The following is a 26,609-nucleotide window of genomic DNA, read 5'->3' on the forward strand; positions in this document are numbered from 1 at the left end:
ATACACTATCTTTAGATATACATACCTTGGCGAGGTGATGCGGGCGATCCTTAGCCGGCCAGACGGGCGCGCCGCCCATCAACCCAGGCTTGGTATACCGGTAGCCGGGCGGGAAGGGCGCGGCGTGGTGCGGGCCGCCGCCGTGGTCGTGGTGCGGCGCGGGCGAGGCGGCGGGCGAGGCGTGCGGCGTGGGCGTGCGGGCCACGTGCGGCGAACGCGAGAGCGACGGGGAAGATGGCGCCCCGCCCATTGGGCTGTATTGCTGGCGTTGGAGCATTTGCTGACGCTAGGGAGAAAAGGTACACTGTCAGCATCATCAAAGTAAAAAAAAATCCTATAAAGCCTGGTCCGTGAGCACGTAGAATTTTGTCCAATGACCCCAATCTACCCATCCTTATCGCTCGCGCGTAATTATATTGCTGTCGCGACTGTGCGACGGGCGCCCGCAGTGAGTGTGCGAGCGCGCGTAATTACGCGCGAGCGATAAGAATGGGTAGCTTGGGGTCATTGGACAAAATTCTACGTGCTCACGGACCAGGCTTTAGACTAATAAATAGTGCTTAAAACCGTCAATCAGGTCATTTGGTCTCCGGATTCACTTTATAAACACGACCCTGTATAATTTAACAGAAATAGGGGATTGAGCCTTCACTTCCCACCCAGACTGGGGATGATTATCACATTACTTTAGTGACGGTATCAAATCTTCCAAAGCTTTTCTTTACCAAAATAATACCAAGGCTATAGGTACTTGCTACGTTAGAACATGAAATGAGAAATGGGACACTCATTTCAGTTAGTATTGACGTGCAACATTTATGACGTCAAACTCGGCAAAATAATACCTAAAACTCAATAAAATTATGTTCTGCCAATAGGAAACTACTTGAAAGTTATATGAGAATGATATCGAATTAAATAGAATAATAAGTAAAAAGTACTTACCGCAATCTCTGAAGCCGGGTTGCCGGGTGAAGGCAATGGCTGCGGACTGCCGAGTGGAGAGGTTTGCTGGCGGCTGCCAAATGGCACGCCGACCCTCATTCCTACAACAAATTGGACACATGAAATATCTTCTCCACAGAAAAAAACTGATTTCGATTACCAAAACATACTTGAGGCTGAGTTGAATAATCTTACTTTAACTTTAACAAACGTCAAAAGTCTGTCAAACTCCATATAAAAACACCGTTTACGATTATAGTCACAGTTAAAATAAGGTGGTGCAACTCGTTCGTTCGTTTCAGCCAAATGACGTCCACTGCTGGACAAAGGCCTTCCCCAAGGTTTTCCACAATGCACGGCCCTGCGCTGCCCGCATCCAGGCTTTTCCTGCGACCTTTACCAGATCGTCGGTCCACCCAGTAGGAGGCCTGCCCACGCTACGTCTTCCAGCCCGTGGTCGCCACTCGAGAACTTTTCTGCCCCAATGGCCATCGTCTCTACGAGCTATGGTGCAACTCAGCATTAGTGTATATTTACATATAAAATGCTATCTAATTTTACCTTGCTGATGATGCGGCGGCCTGGCGAACCGCGTCGGCAGGGGCGAGCATCCAGGTGCCGGCCGAGGGAACCTGCCCGTCGCGTAGTCACTCTGCTATAAAATGTAAAAGATCCCATTAAAATATTAATGAAGAAACCACAAAATAAATACACTCCTCAACTGCAGATTTCAAAAATAGTTTTGGCTGTGGCTAAATCTCAGAAACTATAACACCTACAAAATTGAAATTTGGCAGATAGGTTCCTTATAGGGTGTAGAGTGTACACGTTTGCTAAGAAAGGATTTTACGGGAGTCCACCCCAAAGGGGGTAAAACGGAGACCACACGTAAGAATTTGCGGGCGGCCGCTAGTGGTATAGATAACTTACGTTTTGTAATTGAGGCGAATGCGATGCTACAGGACTTTGGATTTGTGACTGTTGATAAATCTGTAAAGAAATATCAATCATTAATTACGATGCTTTATCTTCAAAAGTAACTGTCATCTACATAGTATTTTTGCATAAAAACAAACCTGTGGACTCCTACTGGGAGTAGGCAACTGCGGACTAGTCCTCTGCGCTTGGAATTGTTGCAGGAAATGTTGTGGCGACATCGACGACTGCATCGGGCTCTGTTGCGTGTGCATCGGGCTCTGCTGCATATGCATCGGAGACTGTTGCGAGTGCATCGGCGACTGTTGCGAATGCATCGGCGATTGTTGCGGGTGCATCGGCGAGTGCTGCGTCGACATCTGGCCCTGCTGATGCATCGGACTTTGTTGCGGATGCATCGGGGTCTGGTGATTGAAATAAGAATGCATAAATCTCTAAGATCTGCTTGTCAATAAATTGACAAATCTTTAGGGTGATATCAATATGCATTTGAATATTGATTTCTAAAATTATTAAGTATTTCAGAAAGACATGTTATTATGAAGAAACTGCATAAGATTGGTAATTCATTTATCATAAAGACTGTAANCCGCGGCCGTGGAGGCGTTCGCCGCTTTAGGATCGACACCTGAGGAAGAAACGTTCAGTTATAGTATCATAGTTTCCTACTATGTCATCCTAGTGGTTAAAACCTTTACAGATAGTAACATCCATGGTTTTGAACCTAAAAAGAAATATTTTTGAAGCTTATTAAGTAATTACCTGGCTGATGAAGATGTTTACATTAATTTACTGTCGACATACCTTGGCAAGGTGATGCGGGCGGTCCTTAGCCGGCCAGACGGGCGCGCCGCCCATTAATCCAGGCTTAGTATACCGGTAGCCGGGCGGGAAGGGCGCGGCGTGGTGCGGGCCGCCGCCGTGGTCGTGGTGCGGCGAGCAGGAGAGCTACTGAAAGGACGAGGTCTCGCCCATTCACTATCTTTAGTCTACATACCTTAGCCAAATGATGCGGGCGGTCCTTAGCCGGCCAGACGGGCGCGCCGCCCATTAATCCAGGCTTGGTGTACCGGTAGCCGGGCGGGAAGGGCACGGCGTGGTGCGGGCCGCCGCCATGCTCATGATGCGGCGAGCAGGAGAGCTACTGAAAGGACGATGTCTCGCCCATTCACTATCTTTAGTCTACATACCTTAGCCAAATGATGCGGGCGGTCCTTAGCCGGCCAGACGGGCGCGCCGCCCATCAACCCAGGCTTGGTGTACCGGTAGCCGGGCGGGAAGGGCGCGGCGTGGTGCGGGCCGCCGCCGTGGTCGTGGTGCGGCGCGGGCGAGGCGGCGGGCGAGGCGTGCGGCGTGGGCGTGCGGGCCACGTGCGGCGAGCGCGAGAGAGACGGAGAAGATGGCGCCCCGCCCATAGGGCTGTATTGCTGGCGTTGGAGCATTTGCTGACGCTAGGGAGAAAAGATACACTGTCAGCATCATCAAAGTAAAAAAAATCCTATAAAGCCTGGTCCGTGAGCACGTAGAATTTTGTCCAATGACCCCAATCTACCCATCCTTATCCTTATCGCTCGCGCGTAATTATATTGCTGTCGCGACTGTGCGACGGGCGCCCGCAGTGAGTGTGCGAGCGCGCGTAATTACGCGCGAGCGATAAGGATGGGTAGCTTGGGGTCATTGGACAAAATTCTACGTGCTCACGGACCAGGCTTTAGACTAATAAAATAGTGCTTAAAACCGTCAATCAGGTCATTTGGTCTCCGGATTCACTTCATAAACACGACTCTGTATAATTTAACAGAAATGGGGGATTTAGCCTTCACTTCCCAAACTGCCCAGACTGGGGATGATTAACACATTACTTTAGTGACGGTATCAAATCTTCAAAAGCTACGTTAGAACATGAAATGAGAAATAGGACACTCATTTCAGTTAGTATTGACGCGCAACATTTATGACGTCAAACTCAGCAAAATAATACCTAAAACTCAATAAAATTATGAAACTACTTGAAAGTGATATGAGAATGATATCGAATTAAATAGAATAATAAGTTAAAAGTATTTACCGCAATCTCGGAAGCCGGGTTGCCGGGTGACGGCAATGGCTGCGGACTGCCGAGTGGAGACGTTTGCTGGCGGCTGCCAAAAGGCACGCCCACCCTCATTCCTACAACAAATTGGACACATGAAATATCTTCTCCAAAGAAAGAATCGTTGGGTCACCAAAATACTGGTTGTTAGTGAACTAAAGTGATATAAAATGCTAGCTAATGTTACCTTGCTGATGATGCGGCGGCCTGGCGAACCGCGTCGGCAGGGGCGAGCATCCAGGTGCCGGCCGAGGGAATCTTCCCGTTGCGTAGTCACTCTGCTATAAAATGTAAAAAGATCCCATTAAAATATTAATGAAGAAAGCACAAAATATATACTCGTCAACTGCAGATTTCAAAACTAGTTTTGGCTGTGGCCACATTAACCACGAGATCTCAGAAACTATAACACCTACAAACTTGAAATTTGGCAGGTAGGTTCCTTATTGTATAAACATTCGCTAAGAATGGATTTTACGAGACTCCATACCTAAAGGGGTAAAACATGGTCCACGCATACGAAGTTGCGGGCGGCCGCTAAGTATAGATAAGTATAGGTAACTTACGTTTTGCAATTGAGGCGAGTGCGACGCTACAGGACTTTGGATTTGTGACTGTTGATAAATCTGCAAAAAAATATCAGTCATTAATTACGATGTTTTATCTTTATAATTAACTGTCATGTACATAGTATTTTTGCATAAAAACAAACCTGTGGACTCCTACTGGGAGTAGGCAACTGCGGACTAGTCCTCTGCGCTTGGAATTGTTGCAGGAAATGTTGTGGCGACATCGACGACTGCATCGGGCTCTGTTGCGTGTGCATCGGGCTCTGCTGCATATGCATCGGAGACTGTTGCGAGTGCATCGGCGACTGTTGCGAATGCATCGGCGATTGTTGCGGGTGCATCGGCGAGTGCTGCGTCGACATCTGGCCCTGCTGATGCATCGGACTTTGTTGCGGATGCATCGGGCTCTGGTGATTGAAATAAGATGCTTAAATCTCTAAGATCTGCTTGTCAATAAATTGACAAATCTTCAGGGTGATATCAATATGCATTTGAATATTGAGACTGTATTTCAGAAAGACATGTTATTATGAAGAAACTGCAAAAGATTGGTAATTCATTTATCATAAGACTGTAAACCCTTGAAAAGGAGGCTGACAATAGTTACTGACTTTCTTGCGCTGCTTCTTCTCAGCACTGGCCCATTTATTGTCCCGAAGCAGTGGTAAGGTTAATATTGGGACGTGTAAAAGTGCTTTTTAAAAACCTACTTGCAAAAATAAATGAGTTTTATGAATTTTTTTAAAGATGAACAATTCTACATTATGTAAGCATGCGGTAAAAAGATGTTCCAACGCTTACCTGGTGCATCGGCGACTGTTGCGGATGCATAGGCGATTGTTGCGGGTGTAGAGGCGACTGCTGAGGATGCATTGGCGACTGCGGCACGTTAGACTGGGAGTGGAGCGGCGACTGTTGCGCGTGCAGCGGCGACTGCTGCGAGTGCAGCGGCGACTGCGCCGAGTGCAGCGGCGACTGCATCGGTGACGTCAGATGGTGCAATGGCGACTGCGGCGCAAGAGGATGATGCGGCGACTGAGAATGCGGCGATTGCACGTGTAGCGGAGACATCGCGGGTCGCGCTCCCGGCGGCCGCGGCGTTTGATTTCCCGCTTGCATCGCATTTCTAACTCCGGTTATCTGCTGCTGACCGAATTGAACTATGCCGCCGACAGACTGCGGTCTCTCTTGCACGCCTAACTGCCTCACTAGCTGCTGCTGAGGAGCCCCGGTCTGCTCTATGACCAATGTCCGCCCGCTTTGTAAAATCCTTCCTTGGGTATTGAGCGGCGACGTGACCAACCCTATCCTCTGCTGCGTCATCGGTTGGCCCTCGGAGTTCAAAACGGTTTGTTGAGTTCTGATCAAAGTCTGCTGCTGTTGCAAAGACCCCTGCAGTCCCAGCTGCATCGGTCTGTTAATCGTCTGCTGCTGCATTTGCTGTCCTTGTCCCATATTTTGGTTTTGTGCGAACACCGTCTGGTTCGACGAAATCTGTTGCTGATTCATCACGTTTTGTTGTGCTAGCTGCGGATTTTGTTGCCTCTGCTTTGTCTCATATTCCTGAAACGTACAACTGTTTTACGGACCGGAACTTTCAAAATTGGTATAGTTCATTGAGTAGATTTTATCAATCAAGCTGGCTCAAATATTACGTTTCATAATGTCATTAACTACACTGTAGGAGATTGGGATAGGAATGGGATGGGATACCTTCGATTGAGCAGACTCCACAGGACGGTCCAAGCTTGGTTCTTCTTTCACTTTCACAAACACTTGAATTTTATTGAGATGAGTTTAGCGCGCGATTTGGGTTTATTTGAATTGGTTTATTTTTGGATACTTATTTAGTAATTAACGCCCAGATAGGTAGGCGAAGCGGCGCGTTGCGATGCGAGAGCGAGACTGAAGGTGGGAGGGAGAGGATAGGAAAAGGACTGTCAGAATGAGTGATAGAATAGTGTGACATGAGTTTGAAATGTATGAGGTTTTAATGCTGGCGCGTACATACACCGTTATTGCTAGACTACGTCAATATATTGTATGAACTTTGTCCCCAGAACTGTAGCACTTTAATACCTACCTTATCCTACTAATATTATAAATGCGAAAGTTTGGATGTCTGGATGTTTGTTACTCTTTCATGCCAAAACTACTGAGCGGATTTTGATGATAGTTTGCAGTATTATTGTTTATAACCCAGAATAACATATAGGCTATAATTAATGACGATCTGTGACAGACGAAATTTCACGCGGGTGAAGCCGCGGGTAAAAGCTAGTAATAATATAAGATAGGTATCAAAGTGCTACAGTTCTGGGGACGTTTCGTCCCATTTTTCTATACCAATTTCCTATGTCATACCTGTATCAGCATGGTGTGCTGCCGCGCCTGCTTTCGCGCGGCGTCCAGGTGCTTCTGCAGCGCCTGCTGCTCCGTGGACACGCGCTGCAGTTCGGCCGCGTCGTTGGGCTGCAGCTCGTTGCCCGACTTGCGCAGCTGCCGCTGCTTACTGTTCAGCGACTGCAAAACCATCAGGGTCTCGGAGACTGGCAAACGGGACTAGCGACAGAAAAGCTCCCGGGAGGCGGAGGGGGGCGCGCTACGCTACAACCGCTACAAGCCCACGAACACGAAAGCGTCTACGGCTCACCTTGCGCATCTTGCGGAGCTTCTGGACCTCGACCTCGTAGTAGGTCTGCTGGTCGGCGGCGTAGGCGGCGAAGCGCTTGAGCCACTGCTCGTAGAGGAGGCGCGCGTGGTGGTCGGCGTCGGAGAGCGGCCGGTCGGGCGGCGGTGGCGGCGCGGCGGGCGGCGGCGCGGCGTACAGCGGCAACGTCGGCGCGGGCGGCGCGGCGGGCGCGGGCGGCGGCGCCGGCGCGCCCCACTCGCCGCCCTCGCGCTCCTGCTCCCGCTTCTCCTGCTCCAGGAGCTCCTCCAGAAGCAACGGTTGCTCCTGGTTTACGTTCTGACGGTTAAATTTAGCCTTTTGACGTCGCGGCCGCAGCGACGTCGTCCGCCGCCTTCGACCGTTGGCCGGCCGACCGATCGAAGCGACGATACGTTGTTTGCTACTTTTTGTTTCTATTCACGTGCCTGTCTCATCGAGGGTCGAGCGATTTTAATTTATTGATCTTGGAGAACGTTCATTCGAATTTTACTGATCGACCTTAACTAACTTTTACTGTCTAGCAAAATAAATTCTGACATAGATTTACGAAATAATAAGAGATTTTACGTAATAATTAAACTAATTACAATATTTATAATAAGTGACGATAGCGATAGAAATATCTAATAGAAGTGTGCATAAACTATGAAGACTTAGGCGGAAACAATTAGCTACAGTAAAGGTGCCCAAATTAATTTCTACATTCCGCTGCAGAGATAACTCATGTCCATAGCAAAATAACTGACTACAATAATCGAAGAGACTAACTTTACAGGATGAATTATTCATGTGTGCATGGTTGGCTAAATACCAAACTGTAAGAAAAAGCGAAAAATGGTCAAATGTTCTGAAGGTCGTTATTGATAGACTAACTGAATTCAATAAATAGAAACACCATGCCTGTTTGTCAACAATATCGCTATTACTGACTGGGTATTTTTAGAAATACGGCAAACTAAAAGAAAACATGGATTTTTACAGTAATTATTTTTCAAGTTTTCATACAGTACATGCAAGCATATTCTGCATTTAGCATCACACTTAACAGCATACGTTCTAAATGTTTGATAAGTCAAAAGTGAACACAAATTGGTGATTCGTAACTCGAATATTATAGATATTAACTCGCTTTTTCATTATGTTTCGTATTCTGCCAACCAGGCATTCTAGTGAATTTCAATCTGTATAATAAATGTGCTTGTGTCTGGCTAAATGTATATTACACGGGCATTTCTTTATTCTCTAAACAGTGTACATTTTGTTGCTATCAATGGCTTGTCTTGGAGATTAAAACTACACATGGAATAGTGATAAATAAGCATACACCAAACTAATTTGTTTTCGTGTCACTTACATTTGTATTGTTCAACTTTTTACATCAATTGTACCACCACCTCCTTCAATAATATGATACCATCGACTATACAAATCTTAACATTCTCAGCGTTGTCCTCATCCCTTTTAAAGCCATTCATTTATTAAATGTCTGACATCACAAGAGTCCATAACCAATGAGTATCTCCACCACCATGACACTCCAAGATGAGACAGGCAATTCTAAACTTTAATCTTAGTTTATTGAGGTAGATAATAAAATAACGGTTGATTGTTTAATTTATTTATGTTTAGTGCTATTACATCGTTAGCTATAGTTAGTGTAGTGTTAGGAAAGATGCTGAAAAGGATCAATGGTTAGTCAGTAGGCATGCGTGCGAAGCGAGCAAAGTAAAAAGCTGTAACGGACACGTAAATGTTAGCGGTGACGAGGCCCTCTATGTCGACACAACGCTACAACTTCTCTGATTGTTTCCAAAAGACAATCAGAATTTGATCAGGTCAAGTTGGTAGCACTGTCATCGCGAACGTCATCTAGGCTATGGAAGGTAGGTAAAGGTTTTGTGATGCAGACAGGATAGGATAGATGGAGATATAGAAACTTTTTATCATAATTAATTTATTTATTTTTGAAGTAGAGTGTTTTTAATAACACAGTTTTGGATGCTACATTATACTAGTAGATACGGTTGACGAATGCTTTATATTTTTGCTTTTTATCCCAACCATTTTGAAGGTATCATAAAAAGAAAGTAATTTATATTTACACCATAGTTCTACAGGATCAGGTTTCTATAGGAAACAAAGAACAGCATGTCAAGGTTGAAATCCAGTCGTTTGAACAGAGAGGAGAACATTCAGACAAGGACGATATTTGAAGTTAATCCTTGGGCTGTAGGTAGATATCGTGAAGGAAGCAGTAGAGGTGTTCGGGTGCAGGCATTCTATTTTAGTGATTAGCCGAATCGATCGAGTTGGTACCGTTTTAAAAATAAAACTGGAAATAAAGGCTAGGTAGTTTTTTTATCACCATAGTATAAACTTTATGTAATAAGTGATAACGATACAAAAATGTTTATGATATTTTTAATAACAATTCGTAAATAGATTTCGAGATATTTAACTTTATAAGTCTTGATAACTCTTACTAAAATGCCAAAAAGATGGATACTGTATACGTCCATATCGTAATCATTTCCCCCTTATTACAAAAAGTTAGACTCTGGTTGAACCCTGGTATAAATTGACATTTAGTATGGAAATATCATTTTAAACCAGTGTTACTTTAAACTTTTTTGTAATAAGGGGGTTTATGTTTACAAGTAACTTGTCAATTTGCGACACCGTCATGTCCAAAGTAAGTCGAATGTCATAATATGATCTCATCGGCACATCACTAGTTACGGTGGTACTATAGGGGGGAGAGGGGTGGGCTGTGTCTGACCTGGAGCAGCAAGGGGCGGCGGTGCAGCCAGTCGCCCCAGTCGGCCGCGTCATAGGCCTGCCGCGCCAACAACCAATCACCGACATGCAAACAACACGCCTGTACTCCGCCGTCATAGAACCTACAGCGACCTGGCTTATGTGCGTACGAGTTGGTTTGTTAGATGTTGTTAAAGATAATTTTATTGGTATACCAGATATGTATGTGTATATATTTTTATTTGAGTCTTGGATTACTTATTTTATTTATTATTTATTTATTTTATTCGGAAAACCAACAGCAATACAATACAAACAATGGGACCTTAAATTATGTATATGCTTAGCCATTTATAGGTAATCGCAAATGGAAGAATGTATGAAAGAATGAAAGTGAATGGAAAATGAATATAAAAAATATTACTTTTTTTATCCACAACAAGAAAGCTCATAGCCTGCATCTCACATAGTGTTGATTAAAGCCACATTTGTTTCCTTATTTATAAAATCAGTATTTAGAAGAATTGGTATTTAATTGACAAGTAAATATACTAAAATCAATTACAAGTTAATATAAGTTTGTTTCATTACAACCTTCTGTAACTTTGATTGCGCGATTGATTTTAATTTGCGTTATATGAAAGGTATCGGTTGATTCATTTCATTACTCAAGTGAGGGTTATGGTCTAGTACATTTTAGAAAAATGTATTCCATGGTTTTGGCTAATTTTGTATCAAGGCTTAAATATCTGGAATACCATTTACCGAAAGCACTATTTACAGTGTCAATTATTGAATTACATAATAACTCGTACGCTGTTGAAGCCAAATCCCTTATACCCATGCAATATTAGTCTTCTAAGCTTGTCATTAATGATACAAGCATCTTTGAATCGATTGTGTATTTACACTTGAATGGACCTCCACCAAAATTTTGTCGATAAAACAATATTGCCATGGATATGGTTATGTAAATAAACTCACATTGTCTGCGATGCGATAAAACTGAAGCAGTATGAACGACATAATGGGTTCACATTTAAAGACCACATAAAAGTCACAAAAATGTGAACCCAAGCTTTTACGGCATACACTTAAAGCTGGAATTCGCTTTGACAAAATCAACGCGAATTCATACAAAACATGTAGATAAAAAATATTACTGCATGCACGACAATGTATCGAAAAATTCTCCAAGACAAATTAATAATTATGTCAGGGTTCGAGGATATATATCGAGGGATATATATCTTGATATATATCGGATATATATCCGATATATATCCAGCCGGTTTTGATGATATATATCAATTTTTAAAATTTGTAACTGTATTTGTACTTTTTCACATAAGATTTTTGTTTTTTAGTTGATTTTGCCGATTTTACAAGAAGATTTTATGTTTTTGCTTTATTTGTCTGATTTTAAGTTTTAAAAACATTAAAAACATGTTTATGTGACACATTTGCAATGGTATTCATAAATAATACAATAAAATAATAGTATAGCTTTCATACAAATTTGATATATATCAAAGTTGATATATATCGGATATATATCATAAATATCCGATATTTTGATATTTATAATAAATATCGGATATTTTCGAACCCTGAATTATGTAAAACTATCAACAATGATTGATCGTTATTATTAGTATTTCGCTTTATTTCATTCTTTGTAAGTAAGTTATTTGATGATATACTTTTGAGATTACTTGATTTTCTTGAAATCAGAACGAATATTGTATCTTTCAGGCGATTCTATAAAAGTAAACCAATTAAGTAGTAATATTAAAATTCATGTAAATGCAATAAAGATTTATTTCCCGCAACAGTAATGCAACTTATGTATCTATCTATAATAAAAAGTACTTGGCAGTGGTTGACCTAATATAAGATGCCCATTATTATGTAATGCAGATGTCATTTATTGTAACATGTGATTTACTCGAAATAAATATTTGGTCTCGATAATTATCTTCAAAGTTCTTAGCACTATCCCCCTCCAATACTAGTCTTGTTTAGTTTACAACGGAATGAAAAGGTTCGTCAGTTTTCAAATTGATTCCTTCAACGAATCGCGAGCACATATTACCTTTTGAAACTATGTTACAGAATAATCTCGAGTTATAGAAAATAATCTTTAACTGTTCGTCAGTAAAGTTCAAAATTATTCAGATCAAAGTTGTTTGACGATTTATCTTGTCAAGAAGATTATTATGATTGATAAACTAAAACCTTCTTGTTGGTTCAACCTGCCATTATTATTTCTTATAAAATAAAAAAAAACTATTGTCAATTGGTCAATGTCATCATTGCATTGCACTGATGGGACAGAAAAATAAACAAGCAAAACCTTATTCGTTAGCAAACGTCATATTTATTTAAATGTTAGCAGCACTGTTTCTTGCACTGTTATGTTGGCAGGTTTGACTCTTACAGTACCTACCTAGTGCAAGCGAAAACCGACACTGAGGTGACGAACCTTTTCATTCTGCGACTGTACACATAATACTCCGCATTATAAGTTGCATGACCGCAGCGGTAGTGATGTGACGCGCGACCGTCGTTACCTGCGGGTAGGGCGGCGGCGGCTGGGCAGGCGGCGCGTGCTGGGCGGGCGGCGCGGGCGGCCGGAGGGTCCCTGGGTAGGGCGGCGGGGGCGGGGCCCGGCCGGCCACGCCCACGTTCACGCCCACAGCCGCTGGGGGGTAACGGACTAACGGTGAGGTTGATAGCTTGGTGCCGTTCGAATTGTTTAGTTGTAACCATAAAGTTAATATTAAATAATATAAAAAGAGTAACAACCACAAGTTGTTAAACGGAACCGATTTTGGATGACTTTTGATGTCATTTGTGTGTCAGTGATCAGGATTATTTCACTGTTTTGTACAATAAATCAACGTTGTGACTGGTTCCACCGAACCAGTAACGCAGGTTCAATGGCACCAGTCACGTTTCTGAAGCATCCACGATTTCACTCACGAAAAATCTGAAAATATCTCAGAGTTCAAATTTTCGGCGTGCTACTAAGTGCCTCTGAACTGTCAAATAGTTGCAAAAAAAGGTTCTGTTTGACGTGACGGCGACGGCATCACGCATCTCTTTTTATCACACAAGTGCTGCTAGTGTCATCTCGCTCGCTCAGTTCATTGTTGCTCTATGATTAAGTTTATGGTTGCTGCTAGTGACATCTAGCTCGCTCAGTTCTTCTCTATTGCTCTATTCCGCTAGGTATATTAACTTTATGGTTGTAACATGTTTTGCCCGTATTTCTCTGGTATTTTTTCTTAGAAAAGCTTTCTTTTTTTACGCTATGAATCACTGCAGCTGTTTTTAAAGGTTACTATCTGAGAGGTATTACTCTGAGTTTGTTCCGGCGTTTCTTCTCAGCACTTGCCATGTTTGTCTCGAAGCGCTGATAGGGCCCAAAAGATAAGGAGACATGTAAAGTGCCCCATAAGGGCTACCTTTTCTTTTTTATTATTTTCTATTGACGTTCATAAGTGCCACTTGTGGTCTAAACTGAATAAATATTTTTGATTTTGATTTTATCCCACAAAACACATTAGATATATTAGATCCATTTTTTTTACAGCAGCTCGCAGTCCTGTAAAGTGCTCACCATTGGCGGAGTCACTATGCTCTGCGTGAGAGCCGAGTTCGTGCTCAAAACTGAGTCAGTCAGAGATGACTCACCGTTAGCGGAGTGCGGCAGCGTAGCGAGCGCGACGGTGCGGTCCTGCCTCACGACGCCCACGGCGCCGTCGAGGCCGACGAGGCGGGTGCCCGGCTGGATGGTGCGACCGGCCAATAACGCCGCGTTCACTTGAGCGGTCATAGCGTTCACTATAGTCAAAACTGAGTCAGCCAGAGATGACTCACCGTTAGCAGAGTGCGGTAGCGTAGCGAGCGCGACGGTGCGGTCCTGCCTCACGACGCCCACGGCGCCGTCGAGGCCGACGAGGCGGGTGCCCGGCTGGATGGTGCGGCCGGCCGCTAGCGCTGCGTTCACTTGAGCCGTCATTGCGTTCACTATAGTCAAAACTGAGTCAGTCGGAGATGACTCACCGTTAGCGGAGTGCGGCAGCGTAGCGAGCGCGACGGTGCGGTCCTGCCTCACGACGCCCACGGCGCCGTCGAGGCCGACGAGGCGGGTGCCCGGCTGGATGGTGCGGCCGGCCGCTAACGCCGCATTCACTTGAGCGGTCATAGCGTTTACTATGCTCTGCGTGTGAGTTGAGTTCGTAGTCAAAACCGAGTCAGTCAGAGATGACTCACCGTTAGCGGAGTGCGGCAGCGTAGCGAGCGCGACGGTGCGGTCCTGCCTCACGACGCCCACGGCTCCGTCGAGGCCGACGAGGCGGGTGCCCGGCTGGATGGTGCGACCGGCCGCTAGCGCTGCGTTCACTTGAGCGGTCATCGCGTTTACTATGCTCTGTGTGTGAAATGAGTTCGTACTCAAAACTGAGTCAGTCAGAGATGACTCACCGTTAGCAGAGTGCGGCAGCGTAGCGAGCGCGACGGTGCGGTCCTGCCTCACGACGCCCACGGCTCCGTCGAGGCCGACGAGGCGGGTGCCCGGCTGGATGGTGCGACCGGCCGCTAGCGCTGCGTTCACTTGAGCGGTCATCGCGTTTACTATGCTCTGTGTGTGAAATGAGTTCGTACTCAAAACTGAGTCAGTCAGAGATGACTCACCGTTAGCAGAGTGCGGCAGCGTAGCGAGCGCGACGGAAGGTGACGAACCTTTTCATTCCGCGACTGTACACAAAATACTCCGCATTATAAGTTGCATGACCGCAGCGGTAGTGATGTGACGCGCGACCGTCGTTACCTGCGGGTAGGGCGGCGGCGGCTGGGCGGGCGGCGCGTGCGGGGCGGGCGGCGCGGGCGGCCGGAGGGTCCCTGGGTAGGGCGGCGGGGGCGGGGCCCGGCCGGCCACGCCCACGTTCACGCCCACTGCCGCTGGGGGGTAACGGACTAACGGTGAGGTTGATAGCTTGGTACCGTTCGAATTGTTTAGTTGTAACCATAAGGTAATATGGGTGGGTGTACTATGTATAATATGTATGTATTTAAAAAAAAAGTATATGAGTAGTATATCCGTTAAGCTAGCACCCATAACACAAGCATATTAATTGCTTACTTTGGGGCTAGATGGCGCTGTGTGAGATTGTCCAAAGATATTTATTTATTATTATTAATAATATTCCTTCGGAATAGAGTAACAACCACAAGCTGTTAAACGGAACCAATTTTGGATGACTTTGGATGTCCTTTGTGTGTCAGTGATCAGGATTATTTCACTGTTTTGTACAATAAATCAATCACTGAACCAGTCACCACGGTTTTGGAAGCATCCACGATTTCACTCACGTAAAATTCTGTAAATATCTCAGTTCAAATTTTCAGCGCGCCACTAAGTGCCTCTGAACTGTAAAATAGTTGCAAAAAAGGTTCTGTTTGACGTGACGGCATCACGCATCTCTTTTTATCACACAAGTGTTGCTGCTAGTGACATCTCGCTCGCTCAGTTCTTTGTTGCTCTATGTTGCCAGGTATATTAAGTTTATAATTGCTGCTAGTGACATCTTGCTCGCTCAGTTCTTCTTTACTGCTCTATTCCGCTAGGTATATTACCTTATTTGTTGTAACATGTTTCGCCCGTATTTCTCTAGTTTTTTCTTAGACAAGCTTTTTTCGCTATGAATCACTGCAGCTGTTTGTAAAGGTTACTATCCCACAAAACACATTAGATATAAGCTTCCTCCATTTTTTTACAGCAGCTCGCAGTCCTGTAAAGTGCTCACCATTGACGGAGTCACTATGCTCTGTGTGTGAGTTGAGTTCGTACTCAAAACCGAGTCAGTCAGAGATGTCTCACCGTTAGCAGAGTGCGGCAGCGTAGCGAGCGCGACGGTGCGGTCCTGCCTCACGACGCCCACGGCTCCGTCGAGGCCGACGAGGCGGGTGCCCTGCTGGATGGTGCGGCCGGCCGCTAGCGCCGCGTTCACTTGAGCGGTCATAGCGTTCACTATAGTCAAAACTGAGTCAGCCAGAGATGACTCACCGTTAGCGGAGTGCGGCAGCGTAGCGAGCGCGACGATGCGGTCCTGCCTCACGACGCCCACGGCTCTGTCGAAGCCGACGAGGCGGGTTCCCGGCTGGATGGTGCGACCGGCCGCGTTCATTTGAGCGGTCATTCCGTTTACTATAGTCAAAACTGAGTCAGTCAGAGATGACTCACCGTTAGCAGAGTGCGGCAGCGTAGCGAGCGCGACGGTGCGGTCCTGCCTCACGACGCCCACGGCTCCGTCGAGGCCGACGAGGCGGGTGCCCGGCTGGATGGTGCGACCGGCCGCGTTCATTTGAGCGGTCATTCCGTTTACTATAGTCAAAACTGAGTCAGTCAGAGATGACTCACCGTTAGCAGAGTGCGGCAGCGTAGCGAGCGCGACGGTGCGGTCCTGCCTCACGACGCCCACGGCTCCGTCGAGGCCGACGAGGCGGGTGCCCGGCTGGATGGTGCGACCGGCCGCTAGCGCCGCGTTCACTTGAGCGGTCATCGCGTTTACTATGCTCTGAGTGTGAGCTGAGTTCGCGCCACCCTAGGAAAGGTGATGTGAGAGTTAAGGTAACAGTTGTAACTGGTTCATAGATTTATAAGTGACTTGCAGCTGTGTTTTTCCTAAATAAGATAATTTCTATGTACTGTAACTTTACCTACTAAGAAATTTATAAATAAACTCAATTTTTTCTTCGCATATCTTGGGGGACACAACCTTGATTCTTGATTGTCTTGAAAGTCTACATCATCTTTATCAAGTACATAATATCAGTCTGGGAATTGAGTCTTGATGGGGAGTAAAATAACGCAGCAAAGTGTAACAACTTTAGGAGTAAACTTCAGGGTTAAGGTAGGAGGATATTTAATAACGAAGACTGATGAGGGAAACATCACCAAAACTAACGTAATAAATTGCTACGTGACTATAGTCTGGTCCGTGAGCACGTAGAATTTTGTCCAATGACCCCTAGCTACCCATCCTTATCGCTCGCGCGTAATTATGTTGCTATCGCGCTCGCACACTCACTGCGGGTGCCAGTCGCACAGTCGCGACAGCAATATGTCGCGCGAGCGATAAGGATGGGTAGCTAGGGGTCATTGGACAAAATTCTACGTGCACACGGACCAGGCTTTAGTGTAACATAATAGTTGTCATCAAACCTGGAAGTGCATGGGGTGCTGCGCGGTGAACTGCACCTGCGGCCGCTGCACTGGCTGCGTTTGCTGACCAAGCTGCTGCTGCTGCCCGTATTGCGCCCACTACGAGGAATAATATCACATCGTACAAAAGCTAAACACTGCGACATTTCATGTAGTTGGAATAAGTGCTATTTTGCAAGAAAATATGGTTAGTCTAATGTAATGTGCTGACGACTGTTAATTGTGCTGATATAAACAGTTAGATGACTTGTAACTCGGAATTTTTGCGCAAAACCATAGTACAGCACTATTTGTAGCAAGAATAACAACGAATAAAATGAATATGATCATTGAAAGTAAGTAGGTAATCGTATCGATAATACAATAAGATTATTTATATCGATATTTCCCCATCACAAGGAGTTATCGAATATTTATAGGTTTTTGTATTATACCTGCACAGGTATCTTGATCCGTTGCTGCGCAAACATTTGCTGCGGCGGCCGCTGCGGCGATTGCACGGCGTTTCGCAGCGCTTCGTTTTTTTCGTCGCCTTCGAGCTTCACCTCCGCCTTGATCGCCTGCATTGCCGACTGGATGAAAAAAATCATATTTAATAAATACTGACATTCACGCTGATCTAAAAAATCGTCTTGTATTGAATTAGTTCAAGTAATTATTCGTGAAAGCTCGTTCGGTCATGTATTGTTAATCTTTGATGCGAATCTAATAATCCCCTTACACTACCGCGTCATAAATTTGTGCCACGTTTTTACCTTAGGCTGGTTTTAGAATCACGCTGACGCACGCTGACCGTCAGCGCTGATAGCCGAAATGTATGGAGCGTCGGCGCCGAGCGATCAGCGTCACTCAGAAACGTTCCCTTCAATTACATACATTTTGATTTGTCAGCGCCGACGATCAGCGAGCGGTCAGCGCGATTCTAAAATCAGTCTAAGTACTTGAGTCACAGCGCACACGAGGGACTTTTGGCAACGTAAAACCTAGGCTTGCTTTATACATATACGTGTACATAACTAACCTGTAGCGCCATCTGTTGATTAGTGCTAATGATCCTCTGTACGCCGTCGGAGAACATCTGCGTGACAGTTTGCTGCGGACCGCCCTCCACTTTCACTTCGCCCTCTTGTTTCACGTCTTCCAATTCCGACTTAACCTCTTTAGTGGCTTCAATGTTTTTGACTGCTTTTTGGAGTTCCGTATCCATTTTTGTGTCCGGCTTCTGGTCCATATCATCCCTATAACAATAATATTTATATCACTACTAGCTTTCCGCCCGCGGCTTCGCCCGCGTTTTTGTCTGTCACAGAAAAACCTTATCGCGCTCGTCCCTGTTTCAAAGATCGGGATAAAAACTATCCTATGTCCGATCCCGGGACTCAAACAATCTCTATGCCAAATTTCATCAAAATCGCTTCAGTGGTTTAGGCGTGAACAGACAGACAGACAGACAGAGTTACTTTCGCATTTATAATATTAGTAGGTATAGATATCACATAGTAATGAGTTATGTGCACCTTGAATTAATCGATTAGTCCTCGAGTGGTGACATCGTCTTCTGATCAAAGACTTAATTAGGCAGGCCTCCCACTCTATGGATTATTCGATTTAGTGAAGATAGCACCTGGATACAAGCGGCACAGGTTCAAAAGTCATGAAAATCCTTGTGGAAAGCCTTGTTCAGCAGTGGACGACCTTTGCTTAAAACGAAATATGTATGAAATATGACTCACTCTGGATGTATCTTGGCGTGCCTCTCCGCCATTCCATCCTCAGCCAACTCCAGGCCATCCAGGATGTGTTCTGCATCATTGAGCGCTGCCAGCTCGGGATCAGCGTACTCCAAAATGTTGAACTGCTCGCCGATCTCCGCCGTCAGGGACTCTAAGAGTTCCTCGTCATCCTCACCCCCTAGACCCGTTAGGATGTCCACCTGGGTACAACACAAATACGTGGTAAAGTAACTGTACAATAAGCATATAATCCTAACATCCTTTTTCCATTTGGCTACTCAAGCTTAAAAAACTAATAAAAAACTGTTAATTATATTATTGCAAGAAAATAAGTCATAGAGAATAGACAAAAAGAAGGAAGATAAGAGAATCGAATTGAAATTACTTACTTCGCCAATATTCCCAGTATCCTGTTCCAGTTTATCCATGTCTCCCATATCCATTTCGTCAGTCCCTTGGTCTTGATTGGATTCTTGTTTGGTCTCGCCTCCTTGACCTGTACAGAAATTGTCTATTATAAAGAAATAAGAATTTACAAGTTAAATTAAACATTATCAGCTTAAAAATGTAAGGAATATTTATTAAATTCGCGTCACGGAAACAAGATAATCTCATTGAACACGAACTTTTGACTAAATGTTCCCGAATACTGTACTCCACCATTAAAGCAAGCTGACAATGCCTTGTATCAACTTGTAGAACGAATGGAGATAGCTTTTTGTTAACAATCAATATTAGATTTAATTATGTGATATGTGTAAGAAAAGAAATGGAGATCGTAATTTCCTAACATCGTATCAGAAAATATGTGTTTAATTATTGTCTGATGCATGTCGATTTGCCACTTTGAGTCGTTGCTACATGAAATTAGTTACCTCCTTGTTGTGACATGACATTCTGTTTGTTCTGTTCCATTTGATGCTGCGCAGCTGCGTTCGCGGCATTCTGTTGCATTTGGGCGTTATCCGCTGCCACTAAGCGTTGTTGCATTAGTACTGTGAACAAATAAATATACTTGAGTATTAACACTCAACTGCTTTAGTCTCTAACGCATGATGTTTTCACCTATAATTAAGTTTGCATTTAACAAGTGTCATTTTTATAGTTACTTTTGTGAAGCCTCAATGTAACCTTGTTGGTGTTCAAATTAATAAATAAACTATAAATGCATTGTAATAAGGTTCAAAACTTACTCTGATGGTCCGGCCTTTGTCCAGGTTGCAAAGGCGTTCTTGGGCGTAAGCCTACTGGCAGAGGATGCCTAAATGGTTGTCCTTCTACGTTAATGCCTTGTATTGAACCTTCTTCGTTGTTAGCTTCTGTTGAACAAATAAACACGTACATTAGCATTTATTGTATTTTATAAATGAGTGCTAATAAGCTCATTACCTAATTTAGTAAATCAGCACATTTTAATAGTTGAGCATACAATACTCGAAGCGATTTACAATTATTGTGAGAGTGTATTACTAAATCTCGTCGCTAGTTTTAAAAACATGTTTAAAGTTTTTTTATGAAAAATAAGTGTATCATCACTTACGCGGCGGCCACATCTTGTCCGGATGTCGCTGAAGCAAGTCTCTAAGTTGTCTATTGATGTCTTCATTGTTGGTGTAGTGTAACGGGAAGCGTTGTGCTGGGAAGGCACTTCTCGGCGCCTCAGCCGTGGGCCCGGGGGGCGCGCCGGGGCCCGCGGGGGACCCCGCGCCGGGCGTAGGCGGGGCCCCGGGCCCTGCTGCTGCTGGCGACACGCTGCCGTCCGGCGCTCGTAGCCTCTGAATAGCTGCTTTCGGGAAGCAAAAACGGAATAGGTTAAAGTACGTCAGAAGGGCTAGGATACGCGCCGTGATATACTTTATCGACGTTTAATAAATGTATGGGAAAAATCGATAAAATGGCGTGATAATCGCGGCTTATCGCGGCGCGCATCCTTGGCCTACAGATAATGAATACAAATGTATCTTCTCATCAAGCCAGGCACTGTGATATCTTTATAGGTTTGTAATAACAAATTGTGCTATTTTGCAATAAAATGTCGGGTAAAAATCTTATTCCCTTTGTAGTAGAGCAGTTACTAGTATTAGGGTGCTAGCAAGACAAGTAACGCCGCTGATTTTACCATCTGGCGTCATTACTGTGATATTGTCATTGATTTAGAACACTGTGTGATCAAACTGTGCCATTAAAAATTGCCTACATCATGCGCAAACGCATGTACACGAACTAATTGTTTGTTTGCTTCGCCGTCTTTACCGGACCCCATAAAGTAGATATAAAAAGTGTTCACTCACACGTACCGTGCATCCGCTGGTCGTGGATGATCTGCTGCTGCTGCTGCGTCTGCTGCTGGCGCTGCTGCTGCAGGTGCTTCCACTGGCGCTCCTGCTCGGCCTCGCGCGCGCTGCGCTGCTGCCCGCACGTTCGCTCCTGCTCCTACGTCACAACCGACACGTCATCGTCTGCGCTACGCTGGGGTATCACGAGACGTTGGCTGAGCCGTACACTACCCCGAGTAATCTAATGTGCGACTTGATAACTGCTAGGTATATTTTTGTCATTGTCAATGCCAAATACAGTCTAGAAACATCATACTTAAGTAAGAATGAATACTACACATTTTTAAATTGAAAAAGCAGTAAAAAAAGTAATTGAAAAGGCACACAATTTAAGACTGCTATTATAAATAAGTATGTGATTCGTCTATTTGATATACGTCTAAGCCAAAGTGTCGTTCTCAATATTTTCAGAGCATTAGGCATGCTGTAGCTTTGCATGCATATTTATTTTATTTCAATTTGTACAATTGATATTTTACCACAAAACCTAGACCGTTACTGTGCCTACATTTGTACATTTTGTTAGTAAATCAACTCTAAGTATACCAAAATTATATCATTTGAATTAAAAACAACAAAATTACAACAGGGCCCACATTATAAAACGACACTGAAATATGAAACCGCACCTCAGAATAAATTGAAGGCTGTGGTTGGCTCAAAATTAAATAATGAAATCCAATTTAATCACAGTCCTGAATCTATGTCTAAGTTTCATTCTAAGTTTCGTCTCATAACAGGAGCCTAGGTGACTAATTCACTATTGTGAATACATAAGAAATAATTATAAATTGTAACTAAATACCTGCCCTCTTTTTTAAACTTTTCACATGCGAAAAAACTACAGTAAGTAAATATTGAAGTGTTTGGATATTTACACTATATCTGGTATACAGTGAATGAGTACTATTCTACTATTACTACTTTTAACTTCCGACTCCACTCATGCTTGATATTTTTGTTATTGCTAACTTAACTTCATACCATTTTTTCAAGTAACTTTTATGATCTTCAGAAATTAAAAAACCAAACCAATACAGATAGATAAATTAATGAATTCTTTAGTATGACATCTTGTTAAAACATCTTTGTTAATATTTTTACACATTTTGATTAAGAACGCATAAAATTTTATTCTTGCAATGATTATTCTTGTAGTTATACTTAAATAGTAAATACATTAATATAAATATTATGATACAACTTAGTAAAGACGAACAACATTACCTGTAAACTTACAACTAACATTAAGAAGCTGTGTACACCAGCGTAACAACGCAAATGAACCAACTACACTGATCAATGTTAGAATTGTTAGCACACCAAACCAGCCACCGAATGCGTCGTTAAAGCCAACACTACCAAGGCGAAGCGAAAATAAAAAAAATATCAACATTACGGAAACAGAGGACACGAGTCCGGGAGGCGCATTTGTTTTCGAGAGATGTCTTGTTTAAAAAAAAGAAGCTGAACGAAAAATAAAAAATAATCACACAGCTTACAACGCCATCGAACAGCCAAAAAGTTTCGTCGGGTGACGGGAAATTTGGAGCTAAGCCGATCGCGAGGGAGCGCGGGTCACCCGACGCGAGACTCGCGTACACACCGCGTGCGGGGCCGTGCCGACGTCTCGGGTCACTACAGTGCGGGACGTGCTGATTTTACATTATCATCGAACGTATCATTTTTAACGTTTCAATGTTATTAATAGGGTATTTGACACCACCAATCAATTAAAGTACTTTTTAAAACTGTCAAAACGACACAAAACCTATGGGAGATAGATTTTGTACGGCAATACTAGCATGTGACGTCACAATTTTATGAACTCAATGAAAATACTTTTTTCAATTATAATGCAACCAAAAATCGTAATTTACAGGTAATTAAAAATTAACTAAGTTTTTAAGACCAGAAAGAAGTGTTTTTTTAAAAAAGTTGTGCTTTAGAATTATTGGGAAATGGTGTCAAATACCCAATTAATGCACGAGACAAGCACACGAGAAGCGCGAAAGTAAAAGTATGTCGCTGATATAAATTACAACAGACAAAATCGTTTTCAAAATGAAAGGCAAAAGAAAAATGAAACGATCTGCGGAAAGAGCGAAACAACTGAAACGGCGGTTTGCCGCGACACGCTCGGGAGGGTATAGGCGGTGTGTAGGCGAGCACGCAGCGCGCGGTACCGTGTTGCGATCGTGCGCGAGGCGCGGCAGCGTGCGCATGATCTCGGAGGGGGTGAGCACGCGGATGTGCGCGTCGGCCTCCAGGAGCCCGGCCGCCGTCACCGTGACGTTGGGCGCGCGCACCGCCGGGCCGCCCGCGACCGCCGCCCCGCCCCCGCCGGCCCCCGCCGCCCCCGCCGGCGGCGTCGTCGGCGCCCTGCAGCTCTCCGCCTCGCTCGCCGCCGCCGCCGCTCCGCCGCTCGTCTATCGTAACCGTTCGCTTAACAATGGCCGGGGCCGAACCGCAACGCGTTGCGAAAATCATCCCACATCGCTGTCGCAGTTTGCGCGCCGAATGCAGAATATATACTTGTGTAAACGAGGCAAGTGTTTGGTTGTACGCGTCACTTGTTTTGTGGTCGAATGTAGACTTTTTTCATTTAGTGGTGGGTATAAAGATCAATCATTCTACATCGCTATCTCACGCTATCTAGTTAGCGATATGTGATTCAGACAGGTTAAATGAACTAGCTTGCGTCATCTATTTAAATACATATTTCTGGAAACAACACACATCAAAGCGAGCCGCATGTGCAACAGACCGCAACGCACAGATTGTCTTACTTTTTCTACTTTTTCGCAAAATAGTGTAGACAATTTAAAATCTATGTCTTGCGGTTCATTGCAAAGCGGCTCTAATGTGCACGAAATAGTTCACCTCACACGACTAGTCACTAACCGCCGCCGCCGTAGACAGGACGCCAAAAAGCAAATTTTATCGATGCAGTTTCAACCTAGCAATCCCTACCCCTAACTTTAAACTTCGCGGAATACTAAAATGTATTGGGAATCTAAGTTATTTACAGCTGTGCTAAGTTTAGCGGTTAAAATCTACAGCACCTGTGCAATCTATTGGCACTTAAAACATCGAATTTAAAGTGAACCCACTCGAATGTCACTTGTAGCACGGTGCATATGAACTGTACAACCAGTAAAATTGTCCCAGCGANTCGTGCGCGAGGCGCGGCAGCGTGCGCATGATCTCGGAGGGGGTGAGCACGCGGATGTGCGCGTCGGCCTCCAGGAGCCCGGCCGCCGTCACCGTGACGTTGGGCGCGCGCACCGCCGGGCCGCCCGCGACCGCCGCCCCGCCCCCGCCGGCCCCCGCCGCCCCCGCCGGCGGCGTCGTCGGCGCCCTGCAGCTCTCCGCCTCGCTCGCCGCCGCCGCCGCTCCGCCGCTCGTCTATCGTAACCGTTCGCTTAACAATGGCCGGGGCCGAACCGCAACGCGTTGCGAAAATCATCCCACATCGCTGTCGCAGTTTGCGCGCCGAATGCAGAATATATACTTGTGTAAACGAGGCAAGTGTTTGGTTGTACGCGTCACTTGTTTTGTGGTCGAATGTAGACTTTTTTCATTTAGTGGTGGGTATAAAGATCAATCATTCTACATCGCTATCTCACGCTATCTAGTTAGCGATATGTGATTCAGACAGGTTAAATGAACTAGCTTGCGTCATCTATTTAAATACATATTTCTGGAATCAACACACATCAAAGCGAGCCGCATGTGCAACAGACCGCAACGCACAGATTGTTTTACTTTTTCTACTTTTTCGCAAAATAGTGTAGACAATTTTAAATCTATGTCTTGCGGTTCATTGCAAAGCGGCTCTAATGTGCACGAAATAGTTCACCTCACACGACTAGTCACTAACCGCCGCCGCCGTAGACAGGACGCCAAAAAGCAAATTTTATCGATGCAGTTTCAACCTAGCAATCCCTACCCCTAACTTTAAACTTCGCGGAATACTAAAATGTATTGGGAATCTAAGTTATTTACAGCTGTGCTAAGTTTAGCGGTTAAAATCTACAGCACCTGTGCAATCTATTGGCACTTAAAACATCGAATTTAAAGTGAACCCACTCGAATGTCACTTGTAGCACGGTGCATATGAACTGTACAACCAGTAAAATTGTCCCAGCGATTAGCAATCTAAACAAAAATGGCGACGGAGACAAGGACTCATCTTGACATACCGAGACAGTGCGGGCAGCGTGCGACTGGTCGTCGCAACTCGTGCGTAGCGTGGTTTACGGACATGAGGCGATGCTTATGTAATTAAAACTAGCTGGTACTTTAAATGTTCCATTAAAATAATTTGGAGTGAAAACCTTTTAAAATTTTAGGTTAATTTCAAAAGTAAATGTTATTCAAGCGAAACGATATGCGTAAGTCACAATCATCGTCTGCGTACTTCAAATTTATTTAACTCAAATAGTAATGAAGACATTTGGAATGTTTTAGAGATAGAGCGATTTTCGTCAATATAGTTAGTCAGATGATTGACTTCCGCACATCTCGCTACTCACTGAGTCAACACTTCAACAGCGTTATGGAATTCACTCCAAAACTGTAAGTGTGGATGACACACAGTATAACACAGTGGTAGGTGAGTCGGGTTAGCACACACCACATCATATAAACCAAACGCCTCACCTGCTGGGCTTTCTTCATTCGGATCGCGCTGCGGTTGTCTCGAGCGCGTTGGAGATAAGGCGCTTTTTGCTCTGAAGGCAACGCGCGCCACTTCTTCAAGATTTGCTTGCAGCGGTCTACCCAGTTGGGGAACTCTGTTTTCCATTCTGGATGGTTGGTGTTGGCGTATAGAACGGCAGATATTGTCGCCGCCGACCCTAGGCCTAGGTAAAGTTGTGAAAATTGAAATGTTTTATTAGATTATGCTTGTAATATATTGCATGGTGATTAAAAAAATAACAAAAAGTATCGCTGTTTAAATTTGTTGAAAAGCCAAGATAATTTTAATGTGTCCCTCACTGGCAAAAAGTAAATCAAACAAAATATACTTCATTTACCAATGTAGACTTATTTGAAACAGGGGTGTTAAGGATATGAAGTTTCGGTTATGAATACGGTTACGGATATTAGAATAATATTATACCGAGGTTACGGATATGAAAACATTTCGGATTATCCGAGTTTCGGATAATTTCGGTTACGAATATTAGAATTTAAAAAATGTAAAATTCAAAAAGCAAGATGCTGCGCATAGCCACTTTATGTACCTACTACCTGACCCGGCGAACTTTGTTCCGCCTTAATGGCAATAAATAAGCAGACTTTTTTTTATTTCGAACGGGATAAAAAGTATC

General features: G+C 44.3%; 1 protein-coding gene across 1 annotated transcript in view; it reads right to left on the reverse strand.

Moving 5' to 3' along the window:
- Nucleotides 1-26,609, reverse strand: part of LOC114366718 (histone-lysine N-methyltransferase 2C) — a 67,655-nt gene that overhangs the window by 14,165 nt on the left and 26,881 nt on the right. The window contains exons 30-54 of the mRNA XM_028323673.1: nt 25,936-26,138; nt 24,409-24,678; nt 23,457-23,699; nt 21,226-21,367; nt 20,475-20,720; nt 20,128-20,253; nt 19,810-19,929; nt 19,324-19,430; nt 18,935-19,134; nt 18,223-18,439; nt 17,636-17,773; nt 17,202-17,300; nt 15,858-16,581; nt 14,808-14,953; nt 7,196-7,510; nt 6,907-7,065; nt 5,344-6,105; nt 4,686-4,949; nt 4,540-4,599; nt 4,161-4,254; nt 3,950-4,050; nt 3,072-3,332; nt 2,879-3,022; nt 2,686-2,829; nt 2,486-2,509 (exon numbers count right to left, since the gene is read on the reverse strand). Of these exons, the coding sequence (XP_028179474.1) occupies nt 2,486-2,509; nt 2,686-2,829; nt 2,879-3,022; nt 3,072-3,332; nt 3,950-4,050; nt 4,161-4,254; nt 4,540-4,599; nt 4,686-4,949; nt 5,344-6,105; nt 6,907-7,065; nt 7,196-7,510; nt 14,808-14,953; nt 15,858-16,581; nt 17,202-17,300; nt 17,636-17,773; nt 18,223-18,439; nt 18,935-19,134; nt 19,324-19,430; nt 19,810-19,929; nt 20,128-20,253; nt 20,475-20,720; nt 21,226-21,367; nt 23,457-23,699; nt 24,409-24,678; nt 25,936-26,138 (5,309 nt within the window). The remainder of the gene's footprint in view (nt 1-2,485; nt 2,510-2,685; nt 2,830-2,878; nt 3,023-3,071; nt 3,333-3,949; nt 4,051-4,160; nt 4,255-4,539; nt 4,600-4,685; nt 4,950-5,343; nt 6,106-6,906; nt 7,066-7,195; nt 7,511-14,807; nt 14,954-15,857; nt 16,582-17,201; nt 17,301-17,635; nt 17,774-18,222; nt 18,440-18,934; nt 19,135-19,323; nt 19,431-19,809; nt 19,930-20,127; nt 20,254-20,474; nt 20,721-21,225; nt 21,368-23,456; nt 23,700-24,408; nt 24,679-25,935; nt 26,139-26,609) is intronic.

This window comes from Ostrinia furnacalis, unplaced genomic scaffold, assembly GCF_004193835.3.
Source record: "Ostrinia furnacalis isolate ACB-3 unplaced genomic scaffold, ASM419383v2 OfSCF0666, whole genome shotgun sequence".
In the NCBI taxonomy this organism is placed as follows: Eukaryota; Metazoa; Arthropoda; class Insecta; order Lepidoptera; family Crambidae; genus Ostrinia; species Ostrinia furnacalis.